This window comes from Balaenoptera musculus, chromosome 2, assembly GCF_009873245.2.
Source record: "Balaenoptera musculus isolate JJ_BM4_2016_0621 chromosome 2, mBalMus1.pri.v3, whole genome shotgun sequence".
NCBI classification, from domain to species: domain Eukaryota; kingdom Metazoa; phylum Chordata; class Mammalia; order Artiodactyla; family Balaenopteridae; genus Balaenoptera; species Balaenoptera musculus.
In genome coordinates, this window is record NC_045786.1 from 70339682 (window position 1) to 70356509 (window position 16828).

The following is a 16828-nucleotide window of genomic DNA, read 5'->3' on the forward strand; positions in this document are numbered from 1 at the left end:
GAAGCAATTTTAAGCAGAGTAAAATCAGATAGCAAGAATGTAAGGAAATGTACACCATCAAGTCTTAATGTTCTTGTCTGATTTTCTTAAAAAGACAGATGTGAAAAAAACAAAAAGGTATTACATTATTTTCGGTGGTAGGTAAATAAGAGAAAGGTAATTCAATGAAGACCTGTGAAACCACACATTTATGTTATTTTAATTTCCCTTTTATCTTTGGACCTTTGAACTTCCTGTGGTATGTTAGCAGTGTATGAAGTTACACATTTCTAAAATGTAATTTCTTTAAAAATGCCTAGGTATAGCCCTCTTTTTCTATTGTGCAGTATATTTACAAAACACATTAAGAATTCTATACAGAATGGGTTTTTAAGATAGGTTTAATCCTGATTTACTGGGGCTGGATTAGTCTCACCCTTAACTATTGACTTTTTGGGGAGAACAGAAGTCAGTGACAGTCACTGCAGACAGTGTTTGAAGGATTTTTTAAAAAATTGGTTTGGTATTTTTAAATTTAGCAGGAGTTTATTAAAGACTCCCTGTGTTTTCTCTACTTTCTCCACGTACATCATACAAAATAATAATTACTAATGCCACTTTTGAGTTCTTACTATGTATTAAGAACTATGCTAAGCATGTTCTATGCATAATTTCAGTTATTCTTCCCAACAGCCCTAAATAATAGAGGAATTATTCCTGTCTAAGGATAAGCAAACTTACCCTTAAGTCACATTGCCAGTAAGTGATGGAACATGGAATTAAACTCAGGTCTGTCACTGAAAACCTTATGCTATTTTCAGCATTTTCCTTCATACTGTAGAAAGGCATAAAAAAGGAATTATTACCAGCCTGGTGCCAGCTCCTAGAAAGGTATGGCAAGCTGCTGTTGTTTCTCATCTGCTTTTGGTTTGGTGATCAGTAGAGGTGGCCTTTAAATAACGGAGCCACAGATTACAATTGTGTTTTTCCCAGAAGTGCTATGCAGCTAATTACGGAATTTGGATAGGCTGTGCCTCAAAGTATTTGCTGGTATAGCCACACCTTGTGTGTCTAGGAACTAGATAATTTTGAGCACTCAGCTTCTGATATGACTCCAAGACCTGCAAGTGGCTCTCGAAAGCCTTACTGCTTGAAGTGTGAGCCTCAGACAGCAGCATTGCCATCACCTGGGAACTTATTAGAAATGCAGAATCTCAGGCCCCCACCTATATTTACTGAATTGGAATCTGCATTTTAACAAAATTTCCAGATAACTTAATGTCCACATTAAAATTCGAGAAGCACCACCTAAGCAATAAAAAAGAAAAATTGATTTGGTAGCAGTAGCTTAGCACCTGATGACCCAGCAATAAATTAAATAGCCAACATACTCATTTCTTTCATTACTTAGGAATCACGTTAATTAAAATAGTCTGAATTGATAAAATCATATAATCTTAGAGTTGGATGGGATCTTACAGAGCATCTAGGCCAAGCTCCGTTCCACAGTAGAGGATATACTTTTCTATGGTATGTTTGCCTGGTGATCATCTAGAATCTAAATATTTTTACAATATAATAGTCATTGAAATAAAGCCACAGATGAAAATTTTACAATTAGACGATGGATAAATCGGAGAAAGAACTTGACATTTGTGATGTAAAGATTTAAGGATATGGGAATTTGAGGGAACAGTGGAGGTCAAGTTCACTCTTTGATTTATCAGTTTTCAATGAAAGAATGATTTCTGGTCATAGCCATTGGGCCCTATTGTGGAGAGTAGGCAGTTAGTCACAGAGAGGAGCTATGATTCCTCAGTTGTGCTAGGAAAAAGATATTTTGTTGCTAATATAGTCAGGTAGCTACATGAACTGACTTGTGGGACCTTTGTTGTGCTGAAACTAAGAAGGGAGGAACAGACTTACTGCTGCTCTGGTCAGGATCATCACTTAAGCTGGCTGCATTCTACTGTATTCTTGGAGCAAGTGGACAAGGCAGCCCCAGGGGAGTAGAATATTTGCTGGGACCCCATTTATTAGATATTGGCCCCCCAAAGAGTGTGTAGTTGGCAAAGTTCTGCCTCCTTGAGGGTTTTTAGGTCAAACCTTGTGACACTTAGAACAAATCACTAATAAGGTAATAAGTGAGGGATTGGTACTTAATTTACTGCTTCACTCTATAGCCATGTCTTTTATAACACTTACACATAAAATTGGTTTCATGACCTAATGTTAGGATTTGATCTTAATGCACATAATTATGTAAACAGTTTCTCAGATGTTTTTGTGGACTATTTAAGCGATTTTAATACATGTCTCTCTCCTTCGCTAACTGTATCCCACAATGTCTTAATTATAGAGTTCATCTGCTGATCGGAGTCAGTGGAGGGAACCACCCAGAACATCTGATGGCTTGTGCTCACTCTATGAGGCAGCTTTATGTCTCTTTGAAGAGGTACGTAATAATCATGGCTTTTATGTGAAAAATTACTTTGTCAAGGGATAAACTGGAAGATTGTGATTGACATATACATACTACTAGATATAAAATAGATAACTAATAAGGATGTACTGTATAGCAAAAGGAACTCTACTCAGTACTCTGTAATGGCCTATATGGGAAAAGAATCTCAAAATGAGTGGATATATGTATATGTATGACAGATTCACTTTGCTGTACACCTGAAACTAACACAACATTGTAAATCAACTATATTCCAATAAAAATTTAAAAATCCGTCAATAAATAAAAATTACTTTGTCTTAAAATGCTATAGCATGTATTTATCCCTTAAAAATAATCCATTCAATCTCTGGAAAGGATGCAAAAGAAAGTGGCATCCGTGATTGGTTGCCTCTAGAAAGTGGAGCCGGGGTGTCTCGCATCAGGTGTGGGAAGGAGACATAGTTTTCAATGCATACCCTTTTATTCATTTTAGACTTTGTATCATGTGCATTTTTTTTTAACATCTTTATTGGAGTATAATTGCTTTACATTGTTGTGTTAGTTTCTGCTGTAAAACAAAGTGAATCAGCTATATGTATACATATATTCCCATATCCCCTCCCTCTTGTGTCTCCCTCCCACGCACCCTCCCTATCCCACCCCTCTAGGTGGTCACAAAGCACCGAGCTGATCTCCCTGTGCTATGTGGCTGCTTCCCACTAGCTATCTATTTTACATTTGGTAGTGTATATATGTCCATGCTACTCTCTGACTTTGTCCCCGCTTACCCTTCCCCCTCCCCCATGTGCATTTTTTAATTTAAAAATTTATTATTAAAACAGATACAGAAAGACATACAAATGTGTGCCTTAATGAATTATTATAAAACAAATGTCCTTTTAATCTGTGCCCAGGAAAGAAATAAAACTTTGCTAGCAACCCGAGAAACCCATTCATGTCCTGGTTATTATCCCTTTCCTCCTTCCGTGAGTAACCACTATCCTGACTTCAAGAGTAGTCACTTTGTTGCATTTCTTTATAGTTGTGTGCATCCCTAGACACTATAGTTCAGTCTTCCCTATTAAAACAATCTATATATCTATATATATCTTTTTAGTATATATATATTTTTAATTAAAACATTTTTTTTTTGGCTGCGTTGGGTCTTCGTTGTGGCGTGCATGCTTTCTCTAGTTGCGGTGAGCGGGGGCTACTCTTTGTTGTGGTGCGCGGGCTCTCATTGTGGTGGCTTCTCTTGTTGTGGAGCACGGGCTCTAGGCGCATGGGCTTCAGTACTTGTGGCACATGGGCTCAATAGTTGTGGCTTGCAGGCTCTAGAGTGCAGGCTCAGTAGTTGCAGCGCCCGGGCTTAGTTGCTCTGCGGCATGTGGGATCTTCCCGGACCAGGGCTTGAACCCGTGTCCCCTGCATTGACTGGCGGATTCTTAACCACTGCGCCACCAGGGAAATCCTATATATATCTTTTATATCTCTTAATCCATAAGTTCCCCCTCCATTGTTTTTCTTTTCCTTTAGTGTATTTGTTCAGGAACTTGGACTTTTTAGGCTGTATAATTTCCTACCATCTGGATTTTCCTGATTGATTACTCATAACGCAGTTCCTATATATCTCCTGCATATTGACAGGTGAATCTAGAGACTTGATCAGTTTCAGGTTTGATCCCTTTGGCAAGGCTAAACATGGTGTTGTGATCTTCCATGTGGTTGTCTGTCTTTCTGTAGTATTAGCAGCCCTTGATTCTTAATGATCAGATCTATTAATTCATTGGTGCTTGGTTGCAAAATGGTGATATTCTAATTATATCATTCCTCTTTCATTTATTAATTGGAATGTTTTCATAAAGGAGATGATTCCCTTATTGACAATTTGGTTACCCTGCCACAGTTCAGACAGGAAAAGCAGAATAATGCTTGATTCTCTCCACTTGATTTAAAAAAAAATTTTTAACACCGATTTTTATTTACTAGTTTTCAGTTTAATGAATTGATCTCCTGTCATGTTCCAAACTTGACCAATTGGTTTCACTTGAAAAGTATTGTTATGAACTTGTAGATTTAAACCGATTCAAATTTTACTTCGTTGAATTATTATCTGTAGTGAAGCTCATGTTGTTTTATCTTTGGCCAACAGTCTTTCAGGGTAGTAGTCTCTTTCAGGGTGGTTCCCAAGTTCTTTTGACATAGGCCTAATAATCTTTGATAGCTTCCTTGCTATCTGACCCGTCAAATTGTTTCTGGACTCATATATTTCTTGATATGGATCTGCAACCAGCTAGCTCTTTCTCCATAAACCCTGTTTTTTTTTAAGTGGAAAATAGTATTTCAGGACCACAATCAGGGTGCTCATCACTACTAAGTCGGTATTATTTTTCTAGGCTCTTACAGTAGCCAGAGCTAGGAAATGTGTGTGTGTGCACGCACGCATGCGTATTTAAAGCTAATATACCTCATGAGTTGATACTGATACTTTCAAAATCAGGGCTATAGAATTTCTGCTTTTCTGTATTACATTTATATATCCTTTCTTCCAACTAAGAATGCTGATTCTGAAGGATACAGGGATATAGAATTAGAATATCCCATAATTATTTACTTTAATCACACAGTACACACACACACACAAAAACAACAATCCTAAAATAAGACAAACACTGCCACTGTATGATTGCTAAAAATATTAACTTTTTACATATGCTTTCCCCATTTTTTGTAGTTGTATTATATCTACATACTCAGAACATATATACTCTCTGCCTTTTAACCCTCGTTTAGTATGAGTTGTACAAGTAACTACATATTTAATGCTCACTGCCAGTTTCTGTCAGTGGCTCTATATTCTTTTTGGTTGTCTGAAGCTTATTCTCTAGTAGAGTCCTCAATAAATACTCATGAAAAAGATTCTCTTAGTTCTTACATTTTAATTGCTGTGCACTTTATACTTGAAAGTCAGTTTTGAGAAGATAAAATCTTTGGCTCACATTTTCTTCTACTTCTTAAGTATATTCATCCATTTTCTTCTGGCAGTAATTTTACTAGAATACATCTTGATGTTACCTATTCTGAGTTGATGTTCTCAGAGATGTGAGGATTTCAATATGTAGTTTCAAATCTTTTTTATTTCAGGGAAGTTTCCCTAAATTATTGTTTTTAGTATCATTTTTACTCTTTGTATTTGGTTCTCATCTAGGACCCCTATTGTTTTTATGTTGGATTTTTTTTTTAAACATCTTTATTGGAGTATAATTGCTTTACAATGGTATGTTAGTTTCTGCTTTATAACAAAGTGAATCAGCTATACATATACATATATCCCCATATCTCCTCCCTCTTGCATCTCCCTCCCACCCTCCCTATCCCACCCCTCTAGGTGGTCACAAAGCACTGAGCTGATCTCCCTGTGCTATGCGGCTGCTTCCCATTAGCTATCTATTTTATATTTGGTAGGATATATAAGTCCATGCCACTCTCTCACTTCGTCCCAGCTTACCCTTTCCCCTCCCTGTGTCCTCAAGTCCATCCTCTACGTCTGCGTCTTTATTCCTGTCCTGCCCCTAGGTTCTTCAAAACAATTTTTTTTTTTAGATTCCATATATGTAAGCATATGGGATTTGTTTTTCTCTTTCTGACTTACTTCACTCTGTATGACAGACTCTAGGTCCATCCACCCCACTACAGATAACTCAATTTTGTTTGTTTTTATGGCTGAGTAATATTCCATTGTATATATGTGCCACATCTTCTTTATCCATTCATCTGTCGATGGACACTTAGGTTGCTTCCATGTCCCAGCTATTGTGAAGAGTGCTGCAATGAACATTGTGGTACATGACTCTTTTTGAATTATGGTTTTCTCAGGGTATATGCCCAGTAGTGGGATTGCTGGGGTGTATGGTAGTTCTATTTTTAGTTTTTTAAGGAACCTCCATACTGTTCTCCATAGTGGCTGTATCAATTTACATTCCCACCAACAGTGCAAGAGGGTTCCCTTTTCTCCACACCCTCTCCAGCATTTATTTTTTGTAGACTTTTTCATGATGGCCATTCTGAGTGGTGCGAGGTGATACCTCATTGTAGTTTTGATTTGCATTTCTCTAATGATTAGTGATGTTGAGCATCCTTTCATGTGTTTGTTGGCAATCTGTATATCTTCTTTGGAGAAATGTCTATTTAGGTCTTCTGCCCATTTTTGGATTGGGTTGTTTGTTTTTTTGATATTGAGCTGCTTGTAAATTTTGGAGATTAATCCTTTGTCAGTTGCTTCATTTGCAAATGTTTTCTCCCATTCTGAGGGTTGTCTTTTCATCTTGTTTATGGTTTCCTTTGCTGTGCAAAAGCTTTGAAGTTTCATTAGGTCCCATTTGTTTAGTTTTGTTTTTATTTCCATTTCTTTAGGAGGTGGGTCAAAAAAGATCTTGCTGTGATTTATGTCATAGAGTGTTCTGCCTATGTTTTCCTCTAAGAGTTTTGTAGTGTCTGACCTTACATTTAGGTCTTTAATCCATTTTGAGTTTATTTTTATTTTCTAATTTCATTCTTTTACATGTAGCTGTCCAGTTTTCCCAGCACCACTTACTGAAGAGGCTGTCTTTTCTCCATTGTATATTCTTGCCTCCTTTATCAAAGATAAGGTGACCATATGTGCGTGGATTTATCTCTAGGCTTTCTATCCTGTTCCATTGATCTATATTTCTCTTTTTGTGCCAGTACCATACTGTTTTGATTACTGTAGCTTTGTAGTATAGTCTGAAGTCACAGAGCCTGATTCCTCCAACTCCGTTTTTCTTTCTCAAGATTGCTTTGGCTATTCGGGGTCTTTTGTGTTTCCATACAAATTGTGCAATTTTTTGTTCTAGTTCTGAGAAAAATGTCATTGGTAGTTTGATAGGCATTGCATTGAATCTGTAGATTGCTTTGGGTAGTATAGTCATTTTCACAATGTTGATTCTTCCAATCCAAGAACATGGTATATCTCTCCATCTGTTTGTATCATCTTTTTTTTTTTAAAATTTATTTATTTATTTATTTATGGCTGTGTTGGGTCTTCGTTTCTGTGCAACGGCTCTCTCTAGTTGTGGCAAGCGGGGGCCACTCTTCATCGCGGTGCGCGGGCCTCTCACTATCGCGGCCTCTCTTGTTGCAGAGCACAGGCTCCAGACGCGCAGGCTCAGTAATTGTGGCTCACGGGCCCAGTTGCTCCGCGGCATGTGGGATCTTCCCAGACCAGGGCTCGAACCCGTGTCCCCTGCATTGGCAGGCAGACTCTCAACCACTGCGCCACCAGGGAAGCCCTGTATCATCTTTAATTTCTTTCATCAGTGTCTTATAGGTCTTTTGTCTCCTTAGGTAGGTTTTATTCCTAGGTATTTTATTCTTTTTGTTGCAGTGGTAAATGGGAGTGTTTCCTTAATTTCACTTTCAGATTTTTCATCATTAGTGTATAGGAATGCAAGAGATTTCTGTGTATTACTTTTGTATCCTGCTACTTTACCAAATTCATTGATTACCTCTAGTATTTTTCTGGTAGCATCTTTAGGATTCTCTATGTATAGTATCATGTCATCTGCAAACAGTGACAGCTTTACTTCTTTTCCGATTTGGATTCCTTTTGTTTCTTTTTTTCTCTGACTGCTGTGGCTAAAAATTCCAAAACTATGTTGAATAATAGTGGTGAGAGTGGGCAGCCTTGTCTTTTTCCTGATTTTAGTAGAAATGGTTTCAGTTTTTCACCATTGAGAACGATGTTGGCTGTGGGTTTGTCATATATGGCCTTTATTATGTTGAGGGAAATTCCCTCTATGCCTACTTTCTGGAGGGTTTTTGTCATAAATGGGTGTTGAATTTTGTCTAAAGCTTTTTCTGCATCTATTGAGATGATCATATGGTTTTTCTCCTTCAGTTTGTTAATATGGTGTATCACTTTGATTGATTTCCATATATTGAAGAAACCTTGCATTCCTGGGATAAACCTTACTTGATCATGGTGTATGATCCTTTTCACGTGCTGTTGGATTCTGTTTGCTAGTATTTTGTTGAGGATTTTTGCATCTATGTTCATCAGTGATATTGGCCTGTAGTTTTCTTTCTTTGTGGCATCTTTGTCTGTTTTTGGTATCAGGGTGATGGTGGCCTCATAGAATGAGTTTGGGAGTGTTCCTCCCTCTGCTGTATTTTGGAAGAGTTTGGGAAGGATAAGTGTTAGCTCTTCTCTAAATGTTTGATAGAATTCGCCTGTGAAGCCATCTGGTCCTGGGCTTTTATTTGTCGGAAGATTTTTAGTCACAGTTTCAATTTCAGTGCTTGTGATCGGTCTCTTTATATTTTCTATTTCTTCCTGGTTCAGTCTTGGATGTATGTTGGATTTTTAACAATTAACAATTAACTTAGTAATTGTCACTTTTTCTTGAATACTTTTTATATCATTTTCATTTCTTTTTTTATTTCTAAACAGTTTTTTCCTTTTTATCTTTTGTTGCTCATAAGGTATTATCTTTTGTATTTATTTACTCTTGGATTTCTTATAGTTTACTCCTCATTTCTGAAATGATTTTTTCTCTTATTTCTAATTCTTTTTTTGAGTCTGTCACCTCATTTTTGAACGCTTCTCTTTCAGTTTTGTGTTTTTCTTTCAAGTCTTGTTTCATTTTCTTAATCCCTTTACCTTGCTTTGAAATAGGTTACAGTTTGATCTGTTTTGTGGGTAGTTCCTGTCTGTCATGCTTTTATTGTACAGATGTTATTCTGCCTCTTTTCCTTTTTTTCCCCTAATAACAAGTTCATATGGAATTTGATCTTCATACTTTTCTGTTGCTTATTTTTATGAAAAACTTGTTTTCCTGAATTTTTAGAATGGGATGGGATTCAAGATAGCTTTTCTAAATCCATAGACTCCCTTTCTCTACTGTTTTGTGTAACGTTAGAAAAAATAAGGTGGTTTCAAGCATATTCCCCTCCCCACCTTTTATCTTAACTTTTTCTCTTTCCTTTCTGTTGTCCTCATTCTGCTCAACTTTTATTCCGCTCCCAGTAGTTTCTGCTCAGTATGAGGGCTCTGTCCTGGAAGGGAGTACTGCTTTTCAGTTTCAAGAATTCACAAGAGCTAGACGGCTCTAGCTTTTTTCAAACTTCTCATCATGGAACCTTTGTACTTACCTGCTATCAGAGAGGGCAAACTCTTCCCAGTTGCAGCTGCTGTTCTTAGATTGGCTCACTGTTCTTTCTGGTGAGTACCTGATTGGTTGTTTTGGGTTTTTCTTATTCTGAGGTCTGTCAGACACTCTTTGGCTTCCTCCTGCACAGATATTATTCCCATGCAGATTCTGTGTTTGGTAGTGGTTTGTCTGCACCTGCTTATATTTTGGAGTTACTGGAGCTATGTTTGTCTAGTTTTATTATGAATATTAAGCACAAATTTGGAGTTTAGCCTTCTATTTGTTCTGTGTAGTGATCCCATGTTTAGAAAACTACATTGCTGCTGCTATTGTCATCTTTTCCAGAATTCTACGCGCCCCCCCAGTTGTTTTTTGTTGTTGTTTGTTTGTTTTGTTTAGTTTGTTTATTTGGTTTTTTTTGGCTGCATTGGGTCTCTGTTGCTGCACATGGGCTTTCTTTAGTTGCGGCGAGCGTGGGCTACTCTTTGTTGTGGTGCGCGTGCTTCTCATTACGATGGCTTCTCTTGTTGTGGAGCACGGGCTATAGGTGTGCGGGCTTCAGTAGTTGTGGCATGCGGGCTCTAGAGCACAGGCTCAGTAGTTGTGACATGTGGGCTTAGTTGCTCCACAGCATGTGGAATCTTCCTGGACCAGGGCTTGAACCTGTGTCCCCTGCATTGGTAGGCGGATTCTTAACTACTGCACCATCAGGGAAGCCCCTCCCCCAGTTGTTTTTAAAAAACACATTTCTAAGTCTTGTGAACAGATTTTTTTTACCCCTCCCCTCCCCCTCCCCTTTGCTTCCCCCTCCCCCTCCCCTTTGCTTCCCCCTCTCCTTTCCTCCCCTCCTCTCCCCTTCCCCTTCCCTTCCCCTCCCCTTCTCCTCTCTTCTCCTCTCTTCTCTCTTTTTCATGGGGGTCAGGGAAGGAGGGCTATGATTTTTTTTAAGCCTTATTATAGAACAGTAGTCCCTTCTTATATATGGGGAATACATTCCAAGACCCCCAGTGGATGCCTGAAACCATGAATAGTACCAAACCCTATATATACCATGTTATTTCCTATACATACATACCTATGATAAAACTTAATTTATAAATTAGGTACAGTAAGAGAATATCCAAATTGCCAGCATCACAACTCTTGCACTTAGGGGCCATGTTTAAGTAAAATAAGGATTACTTGAACACGAGCACTGAGATACTGTGGCAGATGAGCTGATAACCAGATGGCTACTAAGTGACTTAACGGGTGGCTAGCTTATATAGTGTGGCTATGCTGGACAAAGGGATGATACTCAGAACAGTATGCAGTTTAAAACTTATGAATTGTTTATTTCTGGAATTTTCCATTTAATATTTTCCGATAACGGTTGACTGCCAGTAACTGAAACCACAGAAAGTGAAACCGTGAATAAAGGGGGACTACTGTAATAGATCTTTAGATAAAAAATTCTAACCTACTTGGGCCCATCATCCTCCTTTTGTCAGCAGCAGAATTTCAGATCTCTTATTAGGGACTGTCAGCCTTTACTTATGCATATTTTGTATGTCCTCAAAACTCTTCTCATGTTCACTGAAAATTATTCGTCTGACACACATATTCTGTTGTTTTGTGTACTATTTAAAGATTCTGACTGAAATTACTCTATCCCTTCCCATTTCATGGTCTGGCAATATAATATATTGACTTTTGAAGATTCTTCTTTTATTGTTTTACTTGATTCAGAGAAAAACAAAAACAAAACCAAAAAAACCCCTAAAAGGCAGACAACAAATTGACAACAGCTGTAGTCAGAGATAATATCTTTATTGTATGGGATTCATACAAAGTGAGTAAAAAATCCATTAAACCCTAATGAATAAATGGGCAGAAGTTAGTTGTAAGCAAATACATGGAAAAACTTTAGTTCTGTTGATAATAAGGAAGTGTGAAGTTAAAAGAATACATCCTCTTTTTTCTCACTTTACTTTTCAAAAAAAATTTAAAGCATAATACTTATTGGTGTGGGTGCAGTGAGACTGGTGCTCTCACATACACGTATTCATTGGTTAGGGCAACTGTGATGACAACCCTGGGTCCTGTGCTTTTGGCAGGGTTTTGAGGAGAGGGGAGGCGGAGAGGAGAAGCCTGGATTTTTATAAAGCATTATGCATGGCAATAGGCTTTACCATCATATTCAACACAAATGATAAATAAGCCATGATTTTTTATATAGCTATAGCTATATCTATATACATATACAGATATGTATAGATATGTGTGTGAGTGTTGAATTGCTCTGGACCTTTATCGTTTTTAGGACCGCCCTCATTTTATACATTGCTGGTGATGAAATAATATTGTAACACCAGTTTTGAAAGCAATTTGGTATAGTATGCTTCAGGAATCAGAAGATTGTTGTCATTTCTTGCATATAGTAGTCCCATGTCCGAGGTTCTCTACTAAGTGAAGTAATTAAAAATGTAGCAACAGGAGGAGGAGGAGGAGGAGGCCGCCTAGGCGGCAGGGAGTGAGCCAGTGCCCAGGGTGAATCAATGGAAACCCCCCGACGAAGCCAGCCGGGAACACACTTCAGTGCAGCCAAATAGCATTGATTATTTTCCTTCCAAAAAAACAAAACAAAACAATGAAGTAGCCACAACTATATTCTTAAAAATGGCTCATATAACAAATAAGTAGAAAGAATCTCAAGTGTCCTCTTAAAGGAAAATGCTTAAGTAAATTGTGATTTTTACATTAGATGGAATATTATTGGTTCAATTACGAAGATTAAGTAGACATAGAGAAAATTCTGCATGGCCCTTTTGTATCGTCACGTATATATCCACTGTGATAACTATGTTAAAGAGCGTGTATATGCAAAACTCTGGAAGGACATATATAAAAAAAGATAGCATATATTGTATTAAGGTGATGGGATTATCAAAGGTAGGTTTTTTTCTACTTTGTTCTTCTATAATGCTATTATATGCATTAATAAAATATTTAGTTAATAAAGGCTTGATTGTGTGTCTCCCCCTTCCCATTTTTGCCACCTTTGTTGGTATCTTTTAGTGCTTTATTCTGCAGGAGTAAATAGTCTAGCCATCTGTGTTTAAGATTGGATGTGTTATTTGAGCAGTTTAGATAGTTTTCGAAGAAGGAAAGTCAACAATAATTTCAGAGAATATTTATAAAAATATCTGCACTAAGAATGTCTTGACTATTTATTGCATGTTTCTTATTTTACTAGGTTTGCAGAATGGCGTCTGATTACTCAAGAACGTGTGCTAGCCCAGATAGCATTCAGACTGGTGATGCTCCCATTGTTTCAGAAACCTGTGAGGTTTATGTTTGGGGGAGCAATAGCAGCCATCAGTTGGTAGAAGGCACACAGGAGAAAATATTACAGCCCAAACTGGCTCCTAGTTTCTCTGACGCGCAGACTGTGAGTTCTCTGCATACCTTACAAATTGGTACATGACAGGGTTTGCTTTAAATAATGTTAAGAGTGTTTTTTTTTGTTTTTTGTTTTAATGAGTGAATGTTCTTGCTTGTTTCTTATCTATATTGTTTCTATACTATACTGCATCAGCTTTTTCATTTTCATAGAAAAAATATTTTAAGTTCCTCATTTCCCTAATAGTGTTTCCAAGTTTTAAAAAGTTAAATTTGCATCTGGAGTTTTAAAAAGAATTATGAATGGCAGCATACTTACCCTTATATTCAACACAAATGGTAAATAAGACTAAGTAAAAGTTAGAATTTTCCCTTTGCAATATTGGCATTTCATTTTCTTATTATGATCACTTCTTTTTACATTTGTAGCTAACTTTTAGGCAAAATGGAACTTTCTGTTTTATTATTTTTATTAAAACATATGTTTTTCTCAAATGAATTTAGAATATATATTACATGGTTCTTGTTATAATGGACCCTAAGGAATTACAGGAAAATTTTCCTTCTTGCCCTTCACCAATTATATAAGAGGAGGCTAAACATTTTTCTTTGTTGTTTCATTGAACCATGACTGGATAGATAACCTGAAAAGATAAAATACACATTAATTTGAGTTCAACAATAAAGTCAACATGAATAGGCCATTAATAGTTTTCTTAATTTTCTGTTTACTTCTTAATCTCTATGGAGATTCATATTCTGCTTTAAAAGATATCCTTTGAGCCTCTTTGGTAAAATCAACTTAAATATTATACTTTGATTCTCACAGAAGCATTTTATGTCTATGATTCTGTTTGTTTGCTTATAGATTGAAGCTGGACAATACTGCACTTTTGTCATTTCTACGGATGGCTCTGTCAGAGCTTGTGGTAAAGGCAGCTATGGGAGACTGGGCCTTGGAGATTCTAATAATCAGTCTACTTTAAAAAAGTTAACATTTGAGCCTCACAGGTCCATTAAAAAGGTCTCATCTTCTAAAGGATCTGATGGTCATACTTTAGCTTTCACTACAGAAGGAGAAGTCTTCAGCTGGGGAGATGGTGATTATGGGAAGCTGGGACATGGAAATAGTTCAACACAGAAATATCCCAAGCTTATTCAGGGCCCTCTGCAGGGAAAGGTATGTGCCTTCTTTTTGGATTTAAGAATAATTAGATGCACTGGTACTGTGATTGCTATAATTGACGATGTCTTTCAGATTTTGATGTATTCTTTCTGAAGTAGACCACCCTCCCAACCCTTTGGCTTATCTTTTGTATATCTGCTTGATGGTTTGCAACACACTTTCACATACATTATTTAATTTTAATTCTTATAACAGCCTTGTTAAAGTAGTTATTATTTTCATTTCACAGATAGGAAACTGAGAATCATCCATTTAACAAATATTTATTTAGTACCTTCCAAATGCCAGGCAGTGTTTTAGGCATTAGACATATAACAGTGAACAAAACAGACAAGATTCTTACTCTCATGGAGCTTTAATCTGTGGGCTAGAGATGATAAATAAGTAAGCAAACACATAAAATAATTTCAAATAATAGTAAAGAAAAAATTGAGTAATGCAATAGATACTAACTTTGGCTGGGTGTGATGTTAGATAATGAGGTCAGAGGGTTCTCTTGGAGTAGGTGGCATTTTAACAAAAACTTAAATAAGACATTTAAAGTGGTTAAGTAACTTGGCCAAGGTCACACACAAATAAATGGCACCATTAGAAACTGAACCTAGGTCTCCTCTTTTTATTTCTATTTTACCTTTTCTTAAATGAAGCCATTTTCCTAACTTAAAATTATATGCAATTTTGTGAGTTCCTCCATTTTAAGATTACTTTCTTTCTATGAATGTTTTCTTATATAAAAGTCTTTAAAGTTAAAATTTTATTTTATACCAAAATTAAAAGTGGGACACTTCTTTCATGGGAGTTTGTCTGACAAAGTTGGCTCTCAAATGAATTTTAGTTTATTATAACTTTCAATGTTTAACTTAGACATCAGCCTCAAAGCAGTGAGCCTTGGAACATTCCACTTAACATCAGGGGGTCCTTGATAAGATGTTGAATATGGGATTCATATTCTGCTTTAAAAGATATCCTTCAGATAAATACTCTTTAAAGTTATATTTTTTAAGTTTTTCTAGCACCTTTTTTCTTAATTCCCATTGTTTTAAATTTTCTTTACATATATATATATATATATATACACACATATATACGTGTGTGTGTGTGTATGTGTGTATATATATATATACATATGTATATATATATATATTTTTTTTTTTTTTTGGCCGCACCGCACAGCTTGCACGATCATAGCAGTGGCCCAGTGAACTCGGGCCACCGCTATGAAAGCGCTGAGTCCTAACCGCTGAACCTCCAGGGAATTCCTTATTTATATTCTTTTAATGTTCCATTTTATAATGGAAACATTGCCAGTTAAAAATAACTTAGTATGAATATCATGAAGGAAAAATTCCCAAAAAGTAAAATAATTTACAGATAAAAATTTCAGAGGTTCTTAGCATATTATCTAAAATGTAGTAGGTGCTCAGTATTTTTAATTGAATCTAAATTTTGAATTTTCTAAAGTGAGTTCTAATTTTTGGAGATTAAAAAATGTGGAGTTATTAGTATGGATATTTTTTCTGTTTATCTTTTTTTCAGCAGTTAGTGATTTTTTTTTTTAAAGGAATTCCTTTATTTTTATTATTTATTTATTTTTAGCCGTGTTGGGTCTTCGTTTCTATGCAAGGGCTTTCTCTAGTTGCAGCAAGCGGGGGCCGCTCTTCATCGCGGTGCGCGGGCCTCTCTCTATCGCGGCCTCTGTTGTTGCGGAGCACAGGCTCCAGACGCGCAGAGCTCAGTAGTTGTGGCTCACAGATCTAGTTGCTCCGCGGCATGTGGGATCTTCCCAGAGCAGGGCTCGAACCCGCGTGCCCTGCATTGGCAAGCTGACGCTCAACCACTGCACCACCAGGGAAGCCCGCAGTTAGTGATTTTGATCAGTGTTAAAAAGGTATAAGTGATCCCCAAATTATGCTGCCATATACCCTTATTTCCCTGATTCTGCCCATAAACTGTGTAGCTATTTGAGGGTAAAGAGATACTATTAGGAGTTTAATTGATATAAGCTTATATCTTAGATCTTTCTTCATTGGTAATAGCCAATGTGTTTTTGAGAGTTAATCCTATTATGTAATGAATTTTTCTTGATTAGCCAGGACTGGAGGTTTTGTGTTAATGTTATATTTAAAATTTTTTCATTGTTCCATGAGTGTTCAGACCCATCCAACTCTTTGAGTAAAGAGTTGATTGGTGATACAGTATTGTTGCAGGTGATTAGATTGATGTATTTGGGGCAGGGAGGAGTGGGCGGGAGAGTGCTGCTAGCCTTTCCAGTCTCTCTGTGTGAATTAAGAAAAGTCATCCTCTCTAGGTAGAAGTCAGAGTTTGTGGCTTGGCCAACAGAGCTTAGGCTGTATTTCAGCAATTTCTTGATCCTTTATGCAGGCAGCCTTGTCCTGGGCAAAACCTCCACAACTGTACATGGCACTTCTGGATGAGTTGTGAATATCAGTATCTCTGAAGTCTCTGTGTATAGGATCAAATGTGAACTCTATGTTTTAGTATCTGGTGTTCATCAAATTCACTTTGTGTACAATACAGGTAGTTGTTTGTGTGTCAGCTGGATACAGACATAGTGCTGCTGTCACAGAGGATGGTGAATTATACACATGGGGTGAAGGAGACTTTGGAAGATTAGGTAAGATTTTTTAAAAATTGAAGTTAGTCCCA

At 36.9% G+C, this 16828-nt stretch overlaps 1 protein-coding gene across 3 annotated transcripts in view; it reads left to right on the forward strand.

The window, feature by feature from the left end:
- HERC1 (HECT and RLD domain containing E3 ubiquitin protein ligase family member 1) overlaps positions 1 to 16828 on the forward strand; it is a 215380-nt gene that overhangs the window by 52263 nt on the left and 146289 nt on the right. For all 3 annotated transcript variants that reach the window (XM_036841279.1, XM_036841282.1, XM_036841283.1), the window contains exons 3-6: positions 2339 to 2434; positions 12830 to 13024; positions 13844 to 14155; positions 16700 to 16796. In XM_036841279.1, the coding sequence (XP_036697174.1) occupies positions 2339 to 2434; positions 12830 to 13024; positions 13844 to 14155; positions 16700 to 16796 (700 nt within the window). The remainder of the gene's footprint in view (positions 1 to 2338; positions 2435 to 12829; positions 13025 to 13843; positions 14156 to 16699; positions 16797 to 16828) is intronic.